Source organism: Polypterus senegalus, chromosome 9 (assembly GCF_016835505.1).
Source record: "Polypterus senegalus isolate Bchr_013 chromosome 9, ASM1683550v1, whole genome shotgun sequence".
NCBI classification, from domain to species: domain Eukaryota; kingdom Metazoa; phylum Chordata; class Cladistia; order Polypteriformes; family Polypteridae; genus Polypterus; species Polypterus senegalus.
Window position 1 is genome coordinate 163078683 of NC_053162.1, and position 21700 is coordinate 163100382.

The window sequence follows — 21700 nt, forward strand, 5'->3', positions numbered from 1 at the left end:
AATAATGAATGCAATGGAAGGCTTTGTGCTTTGCCTGTGGACCAGTAGTTTTGCGGTGGCCCCACACGATTCTCAAACGAGAATACATGCCTGGGACAAACATTAAAAAGTGTGAAATCCTGGGCTGCAAAGGCTACACCTACAGGGCTTCTTCCTAAAACACCCACCCGCAATAAAATAAAAAAAAGCAATAATTGATGTTATCCACTCAAGAGCTCAGTAAAAGAAGCTGAAAAATGTTGCAATGCATGCTGGGACAGTGGAGACAAGACACAGATATGTAGACCCCTGCTGCTACTGGGCTACACAAGCCCGAGAAGTGTCTCTGTCTGCTACAATATCTTTCTGTTATTTTTGACTACTGTATCACTGCATGACATAACAACAGCAAGTAGAGTTTAGAAAAGCATTATGGTCTATGGATACACAACACGTTACGGTTATTTTGTCATGGTAATATTGCTTTTCTAATTGGACAGTAATGTTAAATTTTGCTAGTTATTCCATTAGACGTACAATCAGACGGTGGATGCTGTGCAGCCTCATTTGTGCATCTACTGGTGTTGTTAGGCAAATTTATTGATTCGGATGGTTTGAGTACTGAAACCTGCATCTCCTGTGGCTCAGCTTACTTAGCCGCAGTCCTTTTGACGGAGTGAGACACACTGCTTATTTCAAATGCATATTTTGCAGTTCACATTTTTCATGACTGTAGCTGCCAATTTTTTCAAGCTTATATCAACTCCTGCACTGAAAACCAGAGAGCAAGCACAGCACCTGCGACAGCACATCGTTCAGGTTTACCACTGAGGGTGTCAAATGTCAATGCTTAATCTGATGCTACAGAAAGGTTTTTCACTTGCATCTGGTTATGTTCATTTTTAAAACAGATTACATTTATTTTTAAAATGTTCAATGTGCTCTCTGCACACGTGACACACATTTACATGTTTAGTAGGGTATTATAGGAGATTTTTTGATCATACAATAAGTAGAAGTTTGCTCGATGTCGGATTTGGTTAATGAGAGCACCGCTGCTCTTTGCAGTTCAAAATCAACGCCCTTACTTTGAGCAACCCCTTCATGAGGTGCTGGATGGGTTTAGAAATGTGACCGTCTGTGTGCCGTCGAATTGTTCGCACAAACTTTTAAGCAAAATTCACTTATGGTTGTCTCCAGACGTATATATTACATGTCTAGCTTCAGTGACATTAGTGGAGCAGAAATGCTTGATGAAGGTTGGCTTTTAACCTGAAAAATCACATAAAAAATTAATTCCCGTTTATGACACGGCCATCATTGCTTCCGCTTAATTGCCAAAGCACACTGAAATGAAAATATCTCCTACAACAAGCGTTAGAGCCAAAACAAACAAATGTAATTTAATGTTTAATATTTACAAAATATCAAAGTATTGGATGCTGACCATTTTAATTTATAGTACAGACCCTCCAAAATTGTGTTTTTAACAGAGATTGTGTCTAATTCAGCTCCCTTAGGCTCCATTGTGTTTTGCGCTATGTCTTGCTTACTGAAGCGGCTTTGAAGTAAAATAGAACCAGGAAAAATGCTTGTCTTCTTTACTAAAAGAAGGGGGCTATCATATCACAGGGTACCATTGGTTAATTTAGGGTGAACACAAAGTGCTTGATTATGTGGCTTAAATACAATTTATTTGGTCCTTCTGCCTAGTGTCACACACATGTGACTAGGAGCGAGCTAACTACCCACCAGGCCAGGGGGTGGCGGGGTGCTCTAAACCTACTTCTGTTATCGCTGCAGGACAAATACGGGAACAACCTGCCTTATTTAACGTCGCCTCTGGTTCTGACGCCCAGACTGAAGTCACTTCAAGTTTCCAGCGCTCAGACTGATTTCACTTCTGGTTCTGGTACACAGACTGAAGTCACTTCTGTTTTTTGGCACCCAGATGGATGCCACTTCTGGTTCCGGTGCCCAGACTGATGACACTTCCAGTTCCAGAGCCCAGGCTGACGCCACTTCCGGTTCCGGCTAGATGGCATCACATCCAGTTCACGGCATATAAAACCACCATCTTCCAAAACCTCATGAATCCAGTCCTGTAAGTCAACCTGACAAACCTTTTGCAGCCATGGACAATATATGGGCGGCTGCCCTAAATCTTTCCAGTGTGTTCAGACTCATTCTTTTGCACTAGATACACTCCAAATATAAACCACTTCCACAAAAATGACTCCTACATTCCTCCCACATCATAACGACCTCAATTTTAAGTTACCAGAATGATAATGTGATATGCAGTGTGTGTGTTGTGGACTTGTAGTGGACTCACACCCAATCCAGGGATGGCTTCTACTTTGTATTGAGGCTGCCAGAGTAAGCGAAGATGCCATCATTAACCTCTTCTGGATTAATCAGGATTGAGAATGTTATATTATGCCTAATAAACTTAAAAAAGGGAGGTTTAAATTAGCTCTCCTTCCCAGAAGATGGCGCCACTCACAGCTCATGTCACTTATAAACATCAGTGATCAAACTCAGAGATGACACAGCACGTGAATGTAGGGATCCTAAAATGCGCAGTATAATGCTGAACCTTAAAAAACAACATAATTTGTAAAGAATATGCAAACAGTAATAAGAGCAATTAAAAGAAAACAAACTTACAATTTACTGTTACTTGTACTTTCCTGACATCTGGTTTAGAGACGTCATTGCTGGCGCTGCATTCATATATTCCTGACTGGTTCTTTGAAATTTCTGTGATCTCCAGATATTCTCCATCACTTTGAAACTGGTGAGCTGGGAAAAAATGAGAAAAAAATAACACAAGAAGTTTAGTCTTGGACAATAATTCATCAAATATGAAAATACAAATGTAATTTTTTGGCAGAAAAGCAGTATTGAATTAATGGATTTCTTTAGGCCCTAGGGCTCCAAAGGAATCACCCAGAGTCATCACATGGTACACTTATTGAAAGAGAAGCATCCATCCCCACATGAACATGGGGAGAATGTGCAAACTCCACACAGGTAACACCTGAGCTGGAATGCCTGCCCAGGAATCTGAACCTGGTAGATGGCAACCCTAAACATTACGTCACCATACCACCCTGATTTGAATAACACTTTGCTTAATTTAAAGAGGAGGGAGCAGAACAAAGCACTGCACATTGGTGAGGCAGAGGTAAAGAGAGCTGACATCTTTTAGTTCCTTGCCATTTGCATCAGTGTGGACCTTACAGTATGTGATGTCACAGTACCACTCAGATGGTTAAGAAATTCCTTAAAGCATCTGTACGTCCTCAGAATCTATATATATAATTCACTAAGGTAAGACACCCATGGAAAGCACGCCGGAAGGGGCGTGGATTCACTAAGTTACCGACAAGTAAGACACCTATGGCGCACGCAGGAAGGAGCCACACCCACAAACTCCAAGACCATTGGATACGACGACAAATCGCAGAGCCACGCCCACCAACTCAGACGCGACGACACAGGAAAAACGGCGTCATTTATATTCGTCTTTCGTAGAGTCCACGTTGACTGTTCATAGAGGCATGTTTCTCGCGGAGATGAATCGCCATATGCAGCGTGTAACACGGTTTGCGAGGGGTATCCCATGGGATCCTTAAAACAATCCTTTACAACTGAGGTTAAAACACAATGAAGTAAGCAGTCTTTAAAAACCGAGTTTTCGGTTACGATGCACGACCGCGTGCACCATAGCAAACTGTTTTACACGCGACATACAGCAATTCGCATCCGTGACAAACGTACGTCTTCTTAGATACTCCTGAAGGAACATGGAAAGTCTACGTGAGTCACACGTGCATCTGGACTATGCAAAGATGACAACGACTCAAGTGATGAGTTGGAGGTAGGCACATGAGGGATGGCGGTCCGGCAGTTTTCAGTCACGGACAATTGTGTGTTGGTTCGTTCTGTGCATGGTTACAATGTTGCTTTTCTTGCTGATTTATTACATTACTGATCTTTCAAATGTTAATTTTCTCCCTGTGTTTAAAAATCATTAAAAAAACCGGCCTGATTATTCAGCGTTTGGTACTCCGCGGGTTGGCTAGTGTTAAAGAAATTCAATATGCAAGCAAGGATCCTTAGCAATTTTTATAGGTGTAGTGTTGAGAGTATCCTGCCCATTGCTATTACAGTTTGGTTCGGGTATTGCTCTGTGAAGAATTGCAAAGCTTTCCAGCAGGTGGTAAAGAAGTGCCCAAAATATTTTGGGAACAGCTCTACCATCTCTAGACAACATGCTGCATATTACAGAAGAGTTATCAGGCAGGCCAGTAGCATCATAAAGGACATTACACATCCATAATACAGCTTTTTCGTACTTTTTCCACTGGCAAAATATTAAAGGAGCTGAATAAATCCCTTCTGAGGTTACATACACAGAAGATATGATGCAGATTTTGTTTTTTAATTAATATTTTATTTTATTAAAATCAAAAAACATTCCATACATGAAAGTCAAGTTTAACAAAACTGGTTTGAAACAAATCGACCCTCATGCATGAGAAAGAGACCTAGGTCAGCAGAGTAGCACTTTAATCACAGTAAAAATATGTAAGTAAATAAATAAATAAACAAAAATAGATATAATAGAAAAAGAGGGGAGAGAATCCACTTCCTCAATTTAAATGCTTATTGTAAAATGTTGTTTAACAGATCCTGCCAGGTTTTGAAAAATTTTTGTACAGATCTTCTAAATGAGAATTTGATTTTTTCCAATTTTAGTTATATAAAACATTAGTTATCCACTGACTTGAAAGAGGTGAGTTAGCATTCTTCTAATTGAGCAAGATAAGTCTATGTGCCAATAGTGAAGTAAGGGCAATCACAGGTTGTTTGTCCTTCTCCACTTTAAGTTCATCTGGAGGTCCACCAAATATGGCTGTTAATGGATTAGGAGGGATTGTGACACCCAAGCTGTCTGAGAGGCATTTAAAGATTTTGGTCCAGAATGATGTCAATTTTGTGCAGGCCCAAAACATGTGACCTAATGAGGCCGGAACTCGATTGTAACCTTTGCAAGCTGGATCTTTTCCGGAAAACATTTTGGACAATTTTAAACGAGAGAGATGTGCTCAATATATAATTTATAGTTGAATAATTGTATGCTTTGCGCATATGGAGCTCGAGTGGAATCTGTGCATTGTTACCTTTTCTGAGCTGTTGAGTGAGAGATCCTTTTCCCACTGTACTCTTGGATCTTTGAAAGGGAGGGACTTTAAAATGTTTTTATACATTACGGAAATGCTGTCGGAGTCCTCAAGACTGATCAAAATTTCTTCTGGTATAGACGTAGGTGGGAGGTGAGGGAAATTGGGTAAGTTTTGTTTAACAAAGTTTCTAATTTGAAGGTAGTGAAAGAAATGTGTTGCAGGAAAGTTACATTTGGAGTGTAGTTGTTTGTAGGATGCGAAGACAAACAATTGTTAATTGTGTTATTTGGGTTATTGGTGGACCCCAGCAAACAAACTGACATTAGGCCAGTGAAGGTTCAGTGTGGACAAACATATTGCCCGTATGTGGGAAGCCAACAATGACCCAACTGGGATTTTCACATTGGACAGCAATGTCTCCAAACCACTGGTACAGTGTGGGCAAGCAAATTTGGTCATGACCCTGAAAAAAAGTCCATACTTTATTAGTTCATCCATTTATTTTTGTATACTCGCTTGCCCAGGGCAGGGATGTGCAGCACCTGGAGCCTACCCTAGTAAGCAATGTGCACAGGCAGGAACAACATATCACAGGGTGAGCACACTGACACAGAGCATATGGGCCAGTTTAGAATCACCAGTCCACCTAACCTGCATGAGTTTGGACTGTGGGAGGAAACCAACATAGACATGGGGAAAAATGCAAACGTCACACAGGAAGGACCCAGGATGTGAACCCCACTCTTCATATTGTGAGGCAGCAGAGCTACCACCACATCACACTTTACTGAACTTTTCCTTGAAACTTTTTTTAAAGGTTTGTTTTTTATGAATTAAATGATGTGTATTTATGAAGATTTACACATTATTAATTGATAAGAAATGTAATAAAAAACAGTACTAATGAGGTGTTAAAGTATTTATATGTACAAAACACAAAATGCCCTTGCATTTATTGGTAATAATGATTACAATGATGGATGGATTAAAAGGCAGAAGTCTACGTGACCATCATTTTCAAGTCCTTCCGTGAGAACCCTAAATCCAAAGAGGACTCTTTCATTTATGTTAGGTAGAATGCCCAGAGGGGACTGGGCGGTCTCATGGTCTGGAATCCCAGCAGATTTTATTTTTTTCTCCAGCCGTCTGGAGTTTTTTTGTTTTTTCTGTCCCCCTGGCCATTGAACCTTACTCTTATTTGATGTTAATTAATGTTGATTTATTTTGTTTTTTTATTATGTCTTTTATTTTTCTATTCTTTATTATGTAAAGCACTTTGAGCTACTGTTTGTATGAAAATGTGCTATATAAATAAATGTTGTTGTTGTTGTTGTTGAATAGTCAAGCTTATTTATTTATTTCTTCTTTTTGCTGTGTTACAATTTATGAACAAGAAAACATTAATAATAATATATAAAATTGTGCAGTTTTAGCTTATATAAAATACTTTTTGAAGTCATTTAAACTGTTAAAAACCTAAAGCCCATCAAAATTACTAATTCACTGCATTACTTACACTGTGACATCATTAAAAAGTGGGAAACAAATGGGGTAGTGAAATAAATGATCCAACCTTACCAAACCAACACTGGGCCAATGAGGGACTTGCTGAACTTGGTCTGCCAGCGATTAATTGATTTTGGACCACTAGGGGAACTTTGCCAAGGGTCCCACTATAGCAGCCTCCACAATCGGCCAGTGCAGTATTTAATTGGGTTTTCCCAAGCCCATACTGCCCATAGTCTGCCCACAGGGGCCATTGTGTGCATGTTTGCTGAGATAAGAGGATAAACAGAGTAACAATGTCATTGTATGGTATAAGAATTGTTTTACTGTTGTGACAGATAGGGGGCGCTGTCGTCCCCTTGAACCCTTGGACCAGACACCAGATAAAAGTCCAAATAAATTTATTTTTACAATAAAGTGCACAAAGCACCTTCACCTTCACTATTCCTTCAATAAACAATACACAATAACAATAATAAATCCTCCACTCCCAGACACGTTGTCACCCTTTCTCCCAACTCAGCTCAGCTCGCTGGGGTTTCCCATAATCCTTTCATAGTCCTTGACCCAGAAGTGCTTCTGATTTCCCAGTCCATGTGATTTCCCAGCACTTCTGGGTCACGTGAAAACTCCTCTTTTTCTTCAGCCCGGAAGTACTTTATTTCTTCCGCCCTCATGACTGTGACGTACTTCCGGGCTGTATGGAAAATATAAGTCTCTGGGCCACTCTGCAGCGTCCCCTGGCGGCCCCGACGTTATCCAGCAGGGCTGTGCATTAAAACCCGAAATATCATGATGCCCTGTTGGAATTCGGGGCATCTCCACGTCTCAGGGAGGGCTCCATCTGGCGGCTTGGGGGTATTGGCCGGGATAAGTTGCTGGCCATAGTCCACACTGAGTATATAACAATAAACGTTAACTCTAAACCTAAATGTGAGTATATTCTTTGATTTAGTGCTCTGCTGGAATAAAAATCAAAAGGCACCAAAACGTGGTTAACCACTCTAGCCACATATTCCTCAAGGCAATACTCTTCATATTGATGCATTCAAGGCACTCTATATGGCAGTGGCGGAGAAGAGCATGATTCCCCCTAAACACCAAAAAGTGATGGATGAATTTAGATTAGAAAGTATTGCAGCACCATAAAGTGGCTGGGCAAAGTACATGAGGGGTCAAAAATAAGCCACAAAAAAGGTAAGCAACATTGTGCTAATGTTCACCTTGAACGGCACTAATACATTATTCCTTTGTTAAAGGGATTTGTAATAATACTTGTTATATAACGTAAGGACAGTTCATTTTCACCCTCTTAATTACACAGATGGCACATACCCACTTTGGCTTTCTGCCACTCTTTCCTTAAAGTTCACACTTGACTGATTCAGTTTGAAATGCTCCTGCCTAATCAACTAAAAAGGACAACAAACACAAAGGCCCTTAGATCCAATCGGATGGACTACCAATCTGATCAACCACCCACGTTTTCCAAGTAACATCTTAAAAACGCTGAGTGCCAAAGAAGTGTGGAGACAGTTTTACTAATCCGGGAGATCACACTACAAAGCCTCAGCTAAACGGCACAAATAAGCAACTCTGATTCTGAGCTAGTGGGAAATATGTTGAAATCCTCACCCTCTGAACTTTTGAAAAGAGCTTCTGTCTGTTGGAAATTAAGAATCAACCAGACTAACAAATACTCCGGTAAGGACCAAGAACCTCCAAAGTTGAGCTTTTTATAGAGCTCAATACTTGCCAAACAAATTTAATTAACATTTTCAGAATTCCTCAGGCTCATCATGCCTGATGGCAGAGAAAGGAAAACAGCAGATCCTGCTCATGAACAGATTACAAGCTTTTGTTAGAGCTGGTAACGCCCCCTGTGGGATTCCCAGTGGCCACTCTCAAAGGACAGGACTGGCGGCTCTGATAGCATGATGTTCTACAATGGCAGGGGATCAGTAGTGTAAGGTCGACGTTTTCACAGGGAAAGTGCAATCAGTCATTAATCATATCTCCAGAGGCATAAACTGCAAGTACAGTATAAACTGTTACACTTGACGTACAACAGGAGTCCAGCATATTTTTCCCCTCAAATGACTCTTTTTTTCTCATTTGACTAACACCATAGATTTTACCAGGTCTACATGAATTATTCAGTATACAATTTTTTTTTTTTACAATTCCTTCTGTATCTCAATGTTTTTATTCAATACAGTTAGCTTTACTCAATCTTTTTGTTTATATTATCAAACCTAAATTGTTTTAACTCTTTGTCTTCTTATCTGTCTTCAGACTTTCACTTGGCTTCAGGTAGTTCAGATTTCTGCTGCTAGACTCCTTACTAAGACAAAAGCTACTGCCCCTATTACCCCTGCGCTTGCCTCCTAACACTGGCTACTAGTATGATTTAGAGTTAATTTAAAGATTTTTGTTAATTACACGTAAGGCTTCACATGGTTTAGCTCCAGATAGTACTTTAGAGTTGTTAAACCCTTTTGAGTTTTACAGATCACTTATATCATCAGATCCGACTTTGCCGGCTATTCCTAGGTCTCTGTTTAAATATATGGAGGATAGGAATTATGCCATACAGGCCCCTAGCGTCTTTAATAGCGTTCCTTTTAGCAATCAAATATCTGAGTTGGTCCTTGTTTTTAAGTCATGTCTTATTTGTATAGACTCAAATTTTTGTATTTTTGTTTTATTTTGATATTTTTTATCTAACGATCTTGAGTCATCAGAAGGTACCCATCAAGAACTGGAATAGAATTTAAGAATGGAGATAAGCTATAGAAGTGATATGTGATGAAGATTAAGTTGATCAAAATGGTTATCTTATGGTGACTCATTAATATTCATTAGAGGTTTGGAACACAAATGAAAACAAAAACCCTTTACACCATTTTAGAACAGACTGAAACATTGCTCAAATTGAGTAATAGTGTGAAAGTAGGACTTTGTCATCTGACATTGACATGGTCTGTGAAACTGGCACCTGTTCAATAGATTCAGACTATTCAAGTTTCAATGATGTTTGTGTTTGGTGTCTGGTTAATACTACTGCTGACAATACTGTACTTCGTTGTTGCCCATTTGCAGTTAACCCTGGTGCAAAGATATCTGTTGATCATAGTCATCTGCACTATTTACGATTTGAAGATCATCACTGGCTACAGCTCAAAGCGGGGTGCCACCATCGAGAGAGACGTGGAGAGAGCAAACGAGATGAACAACTTCTTTAACAGGTTTGAACACCCTAACCCACTCTCACCTCAGAGTACTGAACCCTCCACCCATCTTTCTGCTGATACCAGCATAGGAGAGACATCCCCACCCACAATTATAGCAGACCAGGTAAGCAGAGAGCTGAGGAGACTTTGTCCCAGCAAAGCAGTGGGTCCAGATGGAGTATCGCCAAGACTGCTGAACGCCTGTGCGTTGGAGCTGGGGAGTACTTTACAGCACATTTTCAACCTGAGCCTGGAACAGAGGAGAGTCCCGAGGCTTTGGTAAACATCTTACATCACCCCAGTCCCAAAAGTATCACGTCCTAGTGAGCTGAACAACTTCAGGCCTGTCGCTCTGACGTCACATGTGATGAAGACCTTGGAGCGGCTGCTGCTTCACCACCTGAGGCCACAGGTCCGCCACGCCCTCGACCCTCTGCAGTTTGCATCACAGGAGAAGGTGGGAGCGGAGGATGCCATCATCTATATGCTATACCAATCCCTCTCCCACTTGGACAGAGGCAGTGGTGCTGTAAGAATTATGTTTCTGGACTTCACTAGCGCCTTCAACACCATCCAACCTCTGCTCCTTATGGACAAGTTGACAGAGATGGGAGTAGATTCATACCTGGTGGCATGGATCATAAACTATTTTACAGACAGACCTCAGTATGTGCGCCACAGGAACTGCAGGTCTGACATTGTGGTCAGCAGCACAGGAGCTCCAAAGGGGACTGTACTTTCTCCGGTCCTGTTCAGCCTATATACATCAGACTTCCAATACAACTCTGAGTCCTGCCACATGCAAAAGTTCGCTTATGATACTGCTATCGTGGGCTGTATCAGGAGTGGGCAGGAGGAGGAGTATAGGAAGCTAATCAAGGACTTTGTTAAATGGTGCGACTCAAACCACCTACACCTGAACACCAGCAAAAACCAAAGGTGGATTTTAGGAGGACCTGGCCACTCATGGACCCCGTGATCATCAGAGGTGACTGTGTGCAGAGGGTACAGACCTATAAATACCTGGGAGTGCAGCTGGATGATAAATTGGACTGGTTTGCCAATACTGAGGCTCTGTGCAAGAGAGGACAGAGTCGACTATATTTCCTTAGAAGACTGGTGTCCTTCAACATCTGCAATAAGATGCTGCAGATGTTCTATCAGACAGTTGTGGCGAGTGCCCTCTTCTACGCGGTGGTGTGCTGGGGAGGAAGCATAAAGAGAGGGACGACTCATGCCTGGACAAACTGGTGAGGAAGGCAGACTCTATTGTAGGCATGGAGCTGGACAGTTTGACATATGTGGCAGAGCGACGGGCGCTGAGCAGGCTCCTGTCAATCATGGAGAATCCACTGCATCCACTGAACAGGATCATCTCCAGACAGAGGAGCAGCTTCAGCGACAGACTGCTGTTACCGTCCTGCTCCACTGACAGACTGAGGAGATCATTCCTCCCCCACACTATGCGACTCTTCAATTCCACCCGGGGGGGTAAACATTAACATTATACAAGATTATTGTCTATTATACCTGCATTTTTATTACTCTTTAATTTAATATTGTTTTTTGATCATTATGCTGCTGATGGAGTATGTGAATTTCCCCTTGGAATTAATAAAGTATCTATCTATCTATCTATCTATCTATCTATCTATCTATCTATCTATCTATCTATCTATCTATCTATCTATCTATCTATCTATCTATCTATCTATCTATCTATCTATCTATCTATCTATCTGTTGATGTTAACTCTCAATCACTACAAGAAAACCAAATCAGTCTGAGTTTTTCATAGTGAGTCACACAAAGGTGTAGGGGCTTTTGAGTGTGCTACGACTGAGTCGCAGGGGACATCACTCTACAGCTGTCAGTAACGGGGAGTGTTGTGCTAGGTGATCTGCTGGCATTGGCAAGCCAGAAGTAATTGGGAGCAGGAGATGGAAGCGTTAATCAGGAAACAGGCAGGTTCAAAACCTGAAGGGAAATCGATCATTTAACAAAATGTTGTATGTGAAACAAAATCAAAGCCACAAGATGTAATACCTGAAGCCTGTTATTAGGATTAGCTTGCCACAAGTTTATTAGAACATATCCACTTAGACGAAACATACAGTGGGACAACGGTGTCATGACACCTAAACCACAAAATGGCAACACCCAAGCAAAATGTGAAAACATAACAATAAAATATACTTATTTGTCTTGAAAGAAAATAAGGCCATAAAAGAGAAACTATATTTAGAATAGCTTTGAGTCCCTGAAAATAAAAAGATGGAAGAAGAAATCTATTAAGCTGCTGATAAAATAAACCAAACGCTGAAAGTAACAACAGTATGCTACAAGTTGCTGTGATTTAATAAGATTAAAATAATGCGACACTGGCCTCAGCAGGTTAAGAAAATGGATGAATTATAATAACAATAATTATTATTATTTTTATTATTATTGGCACCACAGTTGTGCAGTGGTAGTGCTGCTGCCTTACAGCGAGGAGATGAGGGTTTGTGTCCCAGGTCTTCCCTGCATGGAGTTTACATGTTCTCTCTTTGTGTGTGTGGATTTTTCTCCAAGTCCTCTGGTTTATTCCCACAGTCCAGAGACATGCATGTTAGGTGAATTGACAATGCTAAATTGGTCCTTGTATGTAGTTGGTGTTTGGTTGTGTATGCCCTGCGATGGACTGGACCCTGTTCAAGGTATGTTCCTCCCTTGTGCCCTATGATAGGTGGGATAGGCTCCAGCACCCAGCGTGACCCTACTCAGGCCTAAACAGGTTGGAAAATGATGACTATTACTATTATTATTATTAATATTATTATTACTATTACTATTTTACTACTTGCTTTTACTATTATTATTACTGGTGATTGTAAATTGACTCACTGTGGGCACATATGAAATGACAACGGACTGATTTTTTCTTGAAAGTTGATTTCAGCCATACGCCTGTTTCTGCAGGAAAAGGCTGTATATTGTATATTATGATGATGATGATGATGATGATAATGATTACTAGTCTTAGTAGTAGTAGTAGTAGTAGTAGTAGTAGTTGTAGCAGTGGTAGTATTATATAGTCAAGACAGTGACAAAAACTGGTCCAGGCGCAGCCAGTGTGGAGTTTGCATGTTCTCTCCATAGCTTTGTGATTTTACTTTCTTTTCATCCATGCAGGTTTCCTTGTTTTGCAAATCTGCTTGTTTTCCAGTTAGAGTGAGTGTTATGTAGCAAGTTAGGCAACAAAACACAAGCAGTAAAGCATAGTTATATATACTCAATACAGACAGTCAGTCATCATCCAACCCGCTATATCCTAACACAGGGTCACAGGAGCCAATCCCAGCCAGCACAGGGCAGGAACAAACCCCGGGCAGGGCACCAGCCCACCACAGGGCAAACACCCACACACCAAACGGACAATTTAGGATCGACAATGCACCTAACCTGCATGTCTTTGGACTGTGGGATGAAACCCACACAGACACGGGGAGAACATGCAAACCACACAGGCAGGACCCGGGAAGCGAACCCAGGTTTCATTACTGTGAGGCAGCAGTGTTACCACTGCGCCAAATGCTGCCCGTAATACAGACATTGTGTTAAAAAATGCCATCCAAATAAACACCTGAATCCATTCTTCTTTTATTATTATTATTATTGTTATTATTATTATCTTTTCTTTCTGGGAAAGCTCACCATGAAAGTTGTTATAAAAATGAAGTGATTACACAATGTTGTATAGTACAATTTGTAAGAAAACTAACTAGAGAAGACATGTTTCAAAATGAATATATACGTTGTTTTGTAAAGCTGTTTGTGATACACACAATACATCAGTGGTTCAATGTCTGCTTGCTCTCATATGCCTCTCTCCTTTGCTGTTTTTTTAATACTGCAAAAGCGGCTCACATACTCCATGTGAAATGTATTCTACTCTCCTCCTTTGAAAACAGACTCCGGACGTTTGCCACAGCTTATTTGCAACTGAGTGCTTCAATAAATGTTTTACTCTTTAGCAGGAATGTTGAATGAGCCAGGATACAGAGCTTACTGCAGCTTCAGACGAGATAAGAAAAACTGCTTCCTAAAGAAATGCTTTAAAGCGTGAATCATGGCTAAACAGCAAAGTGGAAACATGGGCCCTGCAGGTATTATAGTCTTTAAATTCCACTCTGACGGCATGAATTTCAGGGCTCAGTAACATTAGCATAAAGGGGTCAGAGCTGCGTGCAAGCAGTGACACACAAAGCTGCTCGGCTTCCACCCAATCCGTTACTTTTGCAAGATTTGCTCATTAATAGAGAAAAAACAATTTAGATAAGAACCAAAAAAAAAAACAATTAAAACTTGGCTCTTATAGAACAAACTCTCTCACCCAGCTTTGCAAAAAGCCTATCTTGCCTCTTTCAAGACGACTCGTTCAACAATCAGAAAACTGCTTTACATTTCCCATTGTGGCTCAGGCAGCCGTGTTAGCTACTTAGAGCCGAATGAGCCTCGTATTGTGTCTCTCTTCTTTATTCTTTGTTTCATTGAGCCCTGCTGATGTTCATTTGTTTCAAAGCAAATTGCATCAACAAAGTGAATCACACCTAGCAAGGAGCATTCATCTATCCATCCACCTCTTCTTTCTTTCTTTCTTTCTTTCTTTCTTTCTTTCTTTCTTTCTTTCTTTCTTTCTTTCTTTCTTTCTAGTGTTATTGTTCTTTGGTGAGCATAGGCCTGTTTTAATGTAGAACTACAGTTAGGTCCATAAATATTTGGACAGAGACAACTTTTTTCTAATTCTGGTTCTGTACATTACCACAATGAATTTTAAATGAAACAACTCAGATGCAGTTGAAGTGCAGACTTTCAGCTTTGATTCAGTGGGTTGAACAAAAATATTGCATAAAAATGTGAGGCAACTAAAGCATTTTTTTTACCACAATCCCTTCATTTCAGGGGCTCAAAAGTAATTGGACGATTGACTCAAAGGCTGTTTCATGGGCAGGTGTGTTCAAGTCCGTCGTTATGTCTTATCAATTAAGCAGCTAAAAGGCCTGGAGTTGATTTGAGGTGTGGTGCTTGCATGTGAAAGATTTTGCTGTGAACAGACAACATGCGGTCAAAGGAGCTCTCCATGCAGGTGAAAGAAGCCATCCTTAAGCTGCGAAAACAGAAAATACCCATCCGAGAAATTGCCACAATATTACGAGTGGCAAAATCTACAGTTTGGTACATCCTGAGAAAGAAAGCAAGTACTGGTGAACTCAGCAACGCAAAAAGACCTGGACGTCCACAGAAGACAACAGTGGTGGATGATCACAGAATCATTTCCTTGGTGAAGAGAAACCCCTTCACAACAGCCAACCAAGTGAACAACACCCTCCAGGGGGTCGGCGTATTGATATCCAAGTCTACCATAAAGAGAAGACTGCATGACAGTAAATACAGAGGGTGCACTGCAAGGTACAAGCCACTCATAAGCCTCAAGAATAGAAAGGCTAGATTGGACTTTGCTAAAGAACATCTAAAAAAGCCAGCACAGTTCTGGAAAAACATTCTTTGGACAGATGAAACCAAGATCAACCTCTACCTGAATGATGGCAAGAAAAAAGTATGGAGAAGGTGTGGAACAGCTCATTATGCAAGGAATACCACATCATCTGTAAAACACGGTGGAGTCAGGCAGTGTGATGGCTTGGGCATGCATGGCTGCCAGTGGCACTGGGACACTCGTGTTTATTGATGATGTGGCACAGGACAGAAGCAGCCGAATGAATTCTGAGGTGTTCAAAGACATACTGTCTGCTCAAATCCAGCTAAATGCAGTCACATTGACTGGGCGGTGTTTCATGATACAGATGGACAATGACCCAAAACATACAGCCAAAGCAACCCAGGAGTTTATTAAAGCAAAGAAGTGGAAAATTCTTGAATGGCCAAGTTAGTCACCTGATCTTAACCCAATTGAGCATGCATTTCACTTGTTGCAGACTAAACGTCGCACAGAAAGGCCCACAAACAAACAGCAACTGAAAGCCGCTGCAGTAAAAGCCTGGCAGAGCAATAAAAAGGAGGAAACCCAGCATCTGGTGATGTCCACGAGTTCAAGACTTCAGGCTGCCATTGCCAGCAAAGGGTTTTCAACCAAGTAATAGAAATGAGCATTTTATTTCCAGTTATTTAATTTGTCCAATTACTTTTGAGCCCCTGAAATGAAGAGATTGTGTTAAAAAAGTTAGTTGCCTCACATTTTTATGCATTTTTTTTGTTTAACCCACTGAATTAAAGCTGAAAGTCTGCACTTCAACTGTATCTGAGTTGTTTCATTTAAAATTCATTGTGCTAATGTACAGAACCAAAATTAGAAAAAAGTTGTCTCTGTCCAAATATTTATGAACCTAACTGTAGTTATGTTTTCAAAGAATGAAGCCAAATAACAAATGAAATGCTTTATATTAAACTAATCGTTGCAGTTTGTAATCCGACTGGCTTATATCAAACTATCTCTGGTTGGCTCATTCTTCTACCGCACTCTATTTAGCAGACTGCTGCTTAAGGCAATTTCTGTCTGGGACAGTAGTGGCACACACAGAGGCAGACTCCTACAATCATTATCTCTGGACACATTAAGAATTTGGATTGAAGAATCATTGCGGCACACTAAAATGAAATTCAGTTCATTGGCAGCAGTGGCTCCAGAAACAGAGGATGTCTGTGAACGGCCATTTGGCAGAAGAGCAGACAGGCAGATGTATTGTTGATGTTAACACTAAAAATGAAACAAACTGGTTTTACGCAGAAGTGAATCTACTTCAATAATTAATTGAGGTTACGTAAACTAGGTAGTGAATGGTCATTAGATCTAATGTAAAATTGACATTAGATAAATGGTACTGGGAAGAAAAATCTAAAAAAGGTAAAGATTTCTGAGGCACATGTAACTGCTAATGGGGTAGAGATGACAGTTGAATGCAAATATTGGAACAAGTGTTATTTGGAAGAAGAACTCAAACTTCAAAATAATTAGATACAGGAAAAGAGGCAACATGGCATTAACGCCTATGTAATGAATATACGGAGAGGCGCACTTCCCAAAGCTCCACTGGGCATATTTATTAGGTTTTGTGCTCAATTGGACTGCTGCTAATTCTGCTCCATATGGCACATTTTTGGCCTAATTTTAGAATCCCAATGCTTGATCTATGCAAAGACAAAAAATATCACCTGGTTACTTAAAACAGTCGGCTTGGCCACCAAGCATGACCAAGTATTGTTGAATCATAGCAAGCCCCCCAGTTTAATAAACTGGAAAAACAGCAGGACATTGTACAGCTTTGTCCAGCTCTTTTCAAAAATTGAACTGAAAGCATTCACGTTCAGGCCCATATTGTAAATAGCCTTCTGAAAAATTCAATTACTCTGAGTTTGTAAAGCCCCAATTAGATATGCTTTATAAATTTTATGGGTTGTTTTTGTCCCAGATTCAAATGGCTAAAGTTAAGCCTTTATTAAAGAAATCACATATTTATAATATTAAAAATTATAGATAGACTTTCCTTACTGAGTGGTGCTTCACATATCTAGTATCCTGGGTCCAAATCCCATGCCCAGTCATTGTCTATATGGAGTTTGCATGTTGTCCCAGGGACTGAATTATGTTTATTCACCCACATCCCAAAGACATGAATGTTAGGTTGCTGGTCATTCCAAATTGGACCATTTGTTCCTTGTCTAAAATTTTTCTTTCCCGACTTGTACCCACTGTCATTTAGATGGACTACGGATTGAATGAATAGGTTTGAGAATTAATGTATGAATATCAATCAGTCTTACCAAAAAAACAGTACTTTTGAAACAATAGTCTTCAATTGAAAAAATGTCAATGTGGCCACATCTTACACACAACGTTTATTGGGAATAATCACAGTATAATATTTCCACATGTATGCCATGTTGTACCATTAGAACATTAGAACACTCTAGACAAGAACAGGCCATTCAGCTAAACTAAACTTGCCAGTCCTATCTACATATTTGACATACGTCAAGTCAAGTTTTGAAAGTCCCTAAAGTCCTACTTGCCTACCACACAACCTGGTATTTTATTTCAAGTGTCTATCGTTCTTTGTGTGAAGAAAAACTTCCTAATGTTTGTGCAAAATTTACCCTTAACAAGTTTCCAACTGTGTCCCCATGTTCTTGATGAACTCATTTTAAAATAACAGTCTCGATCCATGGTGCTAATTCCCTTCATATTTTAAACACTTCAATCATGTCACCTCTTAATCTTCTTTTGCTTAAACTGTAAAGGCTCAGCTCTTTTAATCTTTCCTAATAATTCATCCCCTGTAGCCCTGGAATCAGCCTAGTCGCTCTTCTCTGGACCTTTTCTGGTGCTGTTATGTCCTTTTTGTAGCCTGGAGACCAAAACTGCACACAGGACTCCAGATGAGGCCTCACCAGTGGGTTATAAAGCTTGAGCAGAACCTCCTGTGACTTGTACTTCACACATCAAGGCGCTATATAACCTAACATTCTGTTAGCCTTCTTAATGGCTTTTGAACACTGTCTGGAAGTCGACAGCTTAGAGTCCACTATGACTCCTAAATCCTTCTCATAAGGTGTACTCTCGATTTTACGACCGCCCATTGTGCATTCAAACCTAACATTTTTACTTCCTACATGTAATATTTTACATTTGCTGACACAAATCTGCCCAGGCCTGTATTCTGTCCAAGTCCTTCTGTAATGATATAATAGATTCCAAATTATAATCTAATAACATCACCCTGAACTGGCACTTCTTTTAGCTTGATGCCCAACCTTTCATGTGGCACCTTATCAAATGCTTTCTGAATCTGTATCATACAGGCTTGAGACTTTTTTTGGAGTGTCACACAATGTTTTAGATGCACAGGAAAAGCGAGATGCTGAGGCATCTGTTGATCACCACATGACGGTGAGCCAGTTCAGTGGTGGCACAACAGAAATGCGCAGCTAGTAAAGGGTCATTGTACTGTGCAATTTATACAGAAGGTCTACAAAGAAACTTGCAAAACAGAATATATAACATGACAAAAAAATTCCATACATAATTTGAGAGACAACTGAAAACTATAAAGTTAGAGAGTAACTGTACGGTGCAATTGGTTACATGCGCACTCTCTTCCGGATTCTGGGTCAGTCAGCTGCTGCACTTCCAGCACTGATATCAAAACAGAGTACCTAAGGCATTTCCCACCCGATCACTTCAAGACCTGCCCAGACTTATAGTAAACAACGTAAGTCGCATTATTCAAACATTGTGCCTAACGCCAGGAGCTAAAAAGGAGAAAGGCTTTAAACTATGTTTCGAGCTACATCCACAATTACGATGGCAAGATCCGGACGTATTAAATACTTTTATCTACTGTCGTGGATGTCAGGGGCAATGACTCGGCCGGGATGCCTTGGAAGACCGGAAGTGGGCGTGCGCCCATCTGGGACCACGTGGGGGCTGCCTTCCTGGTTGCTTTGGGGGCCACGGGTACAGGGCATGGAAGCTCCACCCTGTAGGGGCCCGTGGTCACCGCCAGGAGGCGCCCCAAAGCCTTGGGGACCTGTTGCCCCAGCACTTCCGCCACACCAGGAAATGCTGGGGGGAAGACTTTGGGAGACACCCGGGGAGCTGCCGAGAGGACAGCCGGCACTTCCGCCACGCAGGGGCGTGGCCAAGGGAGGAATGCCGGGAACACCTGGTGCTCATCCGGGAACCATATAAAAGGGGCCGTCTCCATTCATTCCGGGCTGGAGTCGGGAGGAGGAAGGACGAAGCACGAAGCACAGAGGAGGTGTGGAGGCGGCCCGAAGAAAGGAATTTGTGGCCAGGACTGAATGTATTGGGGTGTTTTGTGCACTATTAGGTCTTAGTGACCATTATTTCGGTCTGTGTGACTGGTGAACTTCTTTGTGAATTCTGTAAATAAACGTGTGGTGGTTGAGTAACAACATGTTCGCCTGTCTGTGTCCGGGTTGACTCCACACTACTCTGAACTTACATGGGACAAATATGTTATTACTAAATATGGTCCTTGAGGATTTTATCATCCTCCTCCTTGTCTGGTGTGCCATTTTGCTTTCTCCTCTTCCCAACCACCGTTTTTGAAAATCTAACAGAGAAACTGTTCCACTCAAAGGACACAGGAACCATTCCCTTCTTCAACAGTCACCACCCTGTCTCTGACCCTGGCTCGCGAAAATCCTCTCGAGTATGGGGACTAACCATAAAGCTCTCTCTGTGGATAGACATGATAAATTTAGATCAGGTTTCTGCATCGGAAGGACATGTATGAAAACAAAGTGCCTTGTTGTACTTACTAGAAGCTCAACATAAAATTACACAACAATGTTCAGCTGTAGAGCTACAGTATCTGTACGTTGAAACTTAAACTTCTTTTTCTTGGACATCCTTGCCAATAAACAAAAATCGCAACTGCAGTAAGGACATTGGAAGTGACTAAGCTAGCTGAGATATCACCTGAAGTATGTCAGCACCACCATATGCATATAGCCTATTGATAGGACAACATTATGTGCAATCGCTTGCAACAAGTCTAACTGTGGTGCCTGCTTATATGTTTGTATTAACTGTTTCTGGTGCTAATTAAATTAGATGCAAAAAATTCCCTTTAAAATATCATACCTTGACCCAACACATGTTATTTTTCATTTGGTTGACTCATTTTTCCAAGGGGACATACAAAATAAGAATGTAGTGCAATTGTTGGAGCAGAAGGAGGCTAAGTGATTGTTTAGTATCACACAGCAAGTTAGATGTGGGGATTCAACCAACGTCCTTGTGGTGCAGAATCATAGACCTTAACCAGAACTAAGCACTCACAGACTACCTAAAAGTAAAGGTAAAACTTTGTGACGATGCGTTTCTGCACCAGGCTCCTGTCTCCAGTTTGGGAACTCTTGAGCCCAACACCATCAGTAATGTCACTGGATGAGCTGGACAGTGAAGAAAAAACTATGCAAGGGAATGGTGCAAAAAGTGCTAAAGTGCTTTTATAAAAAAAAAAAAAAAAGTTTTCAAAATAAAGTGCAGTACTCAAATGTCCATAAATAAATAGTCCATAAAAAAGATAAAATCACTAATGGTTAAAACAAGGCTAAAACAGCAGCAATCACTGGGGCTACACCAGCCAGACACAGCTCCTTCCCAGCCTCTTCAGCTCATTGAAGGTTTGCTTCAGCCAACGAGACTTCAGCCATCGTGGTCCTCTCTCTACCGACCCCGTCTTAGCTGCCTCCCCCGGCGTCTGCTAGACCGCTCAATGTCTGTTGTCCTCAGATCCCTAGAGCGGACTCCTCCTCAATCATACCCATTCCTCCACATTGTCAGTGGGCACGATCCGTCCCTTAAGCGCCGACCGCTCACTCTATCCGGGACCTTCAGCTGACCTTCCTTTTACTCAGCTGGCTGGATCATCCATTCTTTTGCACTACCCCCAATGCTGCTCTCTCGCTCTCCAATCTTTTACCATTGTCACTTTTTTTTTTCCTTTTCTGCATCGTACTTCTATTTATTACAGGGACGTGGTTCAGGTGTGGCGATTAGCAGCTCCTGGCTTCAATCACGGATGCACCCTGGAACTGCTCCAGCCACACTACCACGTCCTCACTATAAGCCACGAGTGCGGCGATTATTTATTTACAAACTGGCCTTTTTGATCTGAGCTGTGGTCCCGCTTCACACTATTACTCATTTATTATTATGTTACAAGACCTTGACAAAGGATTCTTTGCATCTTAATA

At 41.1% G+C, this 21700-nt stretch overlaps 1 protein-coding gene across 2 annotated transcripts in view; it reads right to left on the bottom strand.

The window, feature by feature from the left end:
• Positions 1-21700, bottom strand: part of LOC120535929 (opioid-binding protein/cell adhesion molecule homolog) — a 2184266-nt gene that overhangs the window by 23968 nt on the left and 2138598 nt on the right. For both annotated transcript variants that reach the window (XM_039764123.1, XM_039764122.1), the window contains one exon: positions 2650-2784. In XM_039764123.1, coding sequence (XP_039620057.1) covers positions 2650-2784 — 135 coding nt within the window. The remainder of the gene's footprint in view (positions 1-2649; positions 2785-21700) is intronic.